General features: G+C 42.6%; 1 protein-coding gene across 1 annotated transcript; it reads right to left on the minus strand.

Moving 5' to 3' along the window:
* Positions 1-259: 259 nt before the first annotated feature.
* Positions 260-4414, minus strand: LOC130043765 (cytochrome b-c1 complex subunit Rieske, mitochondrial). The gene is made up of 2 exons (XM_056136187.1): positions 4136-4414; positions 260-1141 (listed from the first exon to the last, which is right to left on the minus strand). The coding sequence occupies exons 1-2, from the start codon at positions 4347-4349 to the stop codon at positions 531-533; spliced, it is 825 nt and encodes a 274-aa protein (XP_055992162.1). The 5' UTR covers positions 4350-4414; the 3' UTR covers positions 260-530.
* Between the last annotated feature and the right edge of the window lie 667 nt (positions 4415-5081).

The raw sequence follows: 5081 nt of genomic DNA on the forward strand, positions 1-5081 counted from the left end.
CTGCAGGGCCCGAGAAGCACTAATCTTTTGGTCCTTGCATTGATTCAAGAGCTCCCCCCCCCAACACTGCTTGGGAGACCTAAACCCCCCCCAAAAAAAAGAGAAGGGGGAAAGAGAGAGTCAGAGAGACTGACAGATACTGTTTCTATCAATGCTATAAATTTCAAGGACTTAGAAATGAATGGCTCCTATGAGCTCAGTAGAATTGGTGTCCCTGACACAAAAGTAAATGAAAAATCAATTACAGATCTCACAAATTCAGTGCATACCAGGTCTGTGACTTTTAATTTAAATTAATAAAGACACTGCAGCATTCTAGTCTTCATCTTAGCTGAACATTTAACAGTGACTTTATTAGGTGAAAGCTTCAGAAGTATTTAACATTAAATTTACTTCACATTAATGTTTACAAATACATTATCAGCAATTCTTAGTATTTCAAATCAACTAAAACTTGAAATAGAGAAGGCTTGTTTTTCAACTCTTCGGAGGTACATGAATCCAAGTCTCTATAGCTTGAATCCAAGTCTCTAACCGACAACCACTATATCATCACTGGTGAACTCGTATGAAGGAACTTCAAGGTTGAGAGGTGCAGGTCCCTTCCTGATCCTGCCAGATGCATCATAGTGTGACCCATGGCAAGGGCAGTAATAACCACCAAAATCGCCTGCATTTGCAATGGGTACACAACCAAGATGAGTGCAAACACCTATCAAAATAACCCACTCGGGTTTCTTTACTCGATCTAAGTCATGCTGTGGGTCCCTCAGCTGGGACACTTCAACCGCAGCTTCCTGGTCAATTTCCTTCTGGGTTCTATGTCGCACGAACAGGGGCTTGCCTCTCCACTTGAAAGCCATATTCTTGCCTTCTGGAATATCAGATAACTTGATTTCGATTTTTGACATGGCCAGCACATCAGCAGAAGCACTCATGCTGGAAACAAACTGGGAGACGACATTCTTGGCTGCATATGCAACACCCACAGTAGTTGTTGCAGTAACCAAATAGGAAAAACCTTTTCTGGCTTCGCTGCTGTCTTTTGAAGACTTTGTACTATCTAACACTTCGGAGCGGCGATAGTCAGAGAAGTCAGGTACTTTGATGTCTGTATGAGAAAAACGAACAGAGGCAGGAACTACAAGATAAACAGAAGGTTAAAAAATACAATTAGATGAGTACTCTTAGAAGGGTTGGATCAAAAACAGAACTATACTGATTCACAAAAAAAATCAAATTATAAAAATGTGAAATATGGCACTGCAGTTTCTGAGAAAGTAATCAAGCTGGCAGCGGAAAGATATAAAAATCTATCATGCTGATATAAAACCACAAAACATACAAATTGAGCTTTTTATTACACCAATTTAGAATTTAAAACTTTGTGCATAAAATTTAAGTTAAAAAACAGCAAGCAGAAATATTTAAAACACAGAATTCTGAAATTCAATCTATGCAATTTTAACAAATCCTACCATGTTTTCTTGACTGAATGGCCCTAAAACTAATGCCAAGTAAGATTAGATTATACTGCTAATTAGCATTAGCTGCAAAAATTTTGTATGGTTTCTATTTTAGACTCTAGGGCATAAATTACTACTATTTTATTTCAAATAAAAACCTACTGGGCAGAGAAAGACATTATCCGAATACGAGACCCAAAATCAAGTTAAATCTCCAAAAGAACCATCTGTTTCAATTTATTAAAGAAAAGGCAAAAATATTCAGATATGTTCTCTTTTAGTGAAGGGCAACAGGTCCTGATAGGGGCACTATCTTTCATTTTCACTGCTGTGGGTCACTGGGACACTGGTAAAACATTTGCATCATATATTATTACAAACAGTAAATAGACAATTTGTAAATTTGTCACATTTGAAACATTAGAAAGTCTTAGTAATAATTATAAAGTGAATGTTATTACTTGAAAACCTAAACCGTCTTATAATATACTTAAGTTCACAACTGAACACTTCAAAAAAAAAAATAAATAACTACCCACCACTATTCACATGGTTCTAAAGATAATTTTTATGAAAGCCATTCATAAAATGTGGTGAAACCTACCAAAATCACTCCATTACTTTTCTATTACATTTCTGGCTAACCCAACAGTTTCTGGAGGGGACCAGCCACGGGAAATAACTACTTAAGTAGAGAACAAAGGCAAAGTGGCATTATATATGTATGTAATGCTAGTATGTCTATGTGGAGTAGACTAGGATTTGGAATCAAATATGAATTATTTCCTCTTAGCATTATTTGGTATTAACAAACGAAAAAGATGATGAAAACAAAATCCATGCTGCTGCTTCTTAAAAAAAAAATCTACCACCCATAACCATGTAACAGTAAAACGATGTATAGGACACTTTAATCTGGAGGGTATATGAAAAAAGAGGTCCAATTTCTACTGCCAATTGTACTTTTCAGATTATATTGAAATATTTTACCAAACACCCTTTGGGAAATTAAACTATCATGCTGCAAAAATCATCCTCTGTATAATTAACATAAACTGTATGTTTAAGCTACACTAAAACGAAGTATTTATAAAAAGTTCTGTCTACGATTTTACCAATCTTGGAAGTCAGGCTATGCCTCCAATTTCCAGCTGAAATATTTTGCTACTTGACAAATTCCAAAATTACTTTTCACTTTTGCCATTAAAACTTCCCCCTTAATTTGAAGAGGCTTACACTGCTAGGCAGTCTTTTTCCCAACAGTCTCTCCAAAGCACTAGAGGTATCCACTAACAACAATCAAATAGTACCTATTCATAAATGTTTTTTACGGTAAGCAAAATCCAAAGCCGTGGGGATAGAAAAATAAAGCACATATTCTTCACGTCCTCAAATTCGAGTTCAGAGATATCACTAAGGGTGCAATGCAGAGTTAAAAGACAAAACAAAACACGGTTAGGTGCTATAAAAACAAAGAGATCAGCAAGTATTAAAGTGTACAGATGCCATCCTAACTGAGAATAAAAGATGGACAAAATCTGGCTATGCAAAAAACTAAATGGAAGGAAGAGATGAATGTTCAGATCTCTTGAGACTTGTGTACAGCAGGCTCAACCCAACTGATAATGGGGCAACCTGGCCAGTTGAGCACTGTGATAATCTGGAAGAGCACTTGCTCCAAACCAAGCGGAGAGTCACAACACTACACTTTCCCCATGCACTGATGAAGAGCCCATATTGCTGGCTTCCAACATTTTAAAAGACACCAGTAATCTTCCCTGTTCGGTAGAGAGAAAACAGCTACTGTCCACAGTTGGCAATTTATAGGAGACAGAGCAGAAAAAAAATAAACCGGGCTCTCTAATAATGGTATGGTAACATGCTCCTGACAAAAAGTTCAAGGCCAAACTACTCTTTCAAATCCACATGATGACACGAATACCGTCCATCCTTGTGTTACGTGTGGCTGCTTTCTTGTACTATCCGTGAAACAGGCTGATCAACAACCCGTTTACTGCCCCTCTTTCAAAATTAATTTATGGTGTGGAAAACTCTGTACCCAAAGCTGGAAAACACTGTTGACACACCTTAGGGTACATTACTGCCTTTTCTGTTTTTCTTTTCTTTTTTAAGAGGGAGCTGGTGGTGAAAGGGGAGGGCAACGGAGGTCACTGATGAGCGGGAAGATCTCCTTTTAATTTTTTTTTTTAATTTTTAACGCACTTATCAAGTCCTGCAAACTTGCTAATAGCTTGACCTATTACTTCTCTCCCTGAGCCGCATCACGAAGTCCTTGTCACGGGTAAGAATCAGAAATTGGTTTCACAAAGTCAAAAACGCCGATCAGCAATAAACATCCCACCAGACTGGGGCGTTTAAGCGGCGGGACCGGAGAATTCTTGAACTTCACCGGGGAGGTGCAAACGCCAGTGGGTTCAGTGTCCAGCTGGTCCCCCACCGAGACTCCCAGGGAGTCCAGGAATCGGGAAACCCAGCTGCGCTCCCGCGCCAGGGTAAGGTCAGAGGCCCAAGGTCGGCACAGCACGGCGGCCCGATCCACTACCCCGCTGACCCCCTCGCTCTTCTCGGCGGCCCCGCAGGTCCACGGGTGCACGCGCCCCCCGCCCCCTCCAGCCAAGTCCCCGACGCGCCCCTCCGCCCCCGCTCACCATTGAGGCCCACGGCGGCAGTCAAAGGCCGGCCCGCAGCCTGGCCGCTCAGCGACTCCCGGCACAGAAACGGCCGCTTCCCGTCCACCACCGGCGACTCCGAGGCAGCGGGCACCGAGGCCTGCACGAGAGGCCTCAGAGCACCCGCCACCCCGCGAGAGGTGGCCGACAGGACGGGCGCGAAAGGGCCCGAGCGAGCGGCGACCGACAACATGGCGACGTCTGCTCCCGCCGGGCAAGATGGTCACAGGGACGACCTTCGGCCTGCCGCGCAGGCGCGAGGAGGCGCCGGAAGGGCGGGCTTGTGACGTCACACGCCGGCCGCCGCGGGCCCCGCCTCTCTCGCGAGGCCCTGTGCGGCGATTCCCGAGAGGCGCTGCGTCACAGGCGGGACTAGGCGCGCACACTGAAGGGAGTGGCGGGGGTGGGGCGTGGGAGGGAGGTGGAGCCAGGAGCTCAATCTAGGGGCGGAGCCGAGTGGGGAGGAGCCGGAAGTCGCCGCCTTTCTGCCTCTGGGTCCAGAGAATGTTGAGTGGAAGATGCTAGTTCTGGAGCTTCCGCGATTAGTTACTGTGCTCTTTTGGAACAAACCCTTCATCTCTGGGACCTGCGGATAAAACCAAGTTACTGTGATTGGTTCAAGAATAAACATCACAATAATCATAAGCTCTCCTTTATACTCATAATTTATACACATAAATGGTAGGACAGCACCCAGTATTTGCTATAATGATAATATATGTATTTGCTATAATGATGATAAACTTAACCTATAAGAGTTAAGAGAACTGTGTAGAAAAGTTTAATAATGATGATGATGATGATGAAAAGTTTAATAATGAGACTTACTTGTATCAACCATTTACTATGTATTTTTACTTTGGGTTTTGCTTTTCATTTAAAATCAAATGAAAGAGTCTATGAAGTAACAGCGCCCCGTGTGCCA

Source organism: Sorex fumeus, unplaced genomic scaffold (genome assembly GCF_029834395.1).
Source record: "Sorex fumeus unplaced genomic scaffold, SorFum_2.1 ptg000122l, whole genome shotgun sequence".
NCBI lineage: Eukaryota > Metazoa > Chordata > Mammalia > Eulipotyphla > Soricidae > Sorex > Sorex fumeus.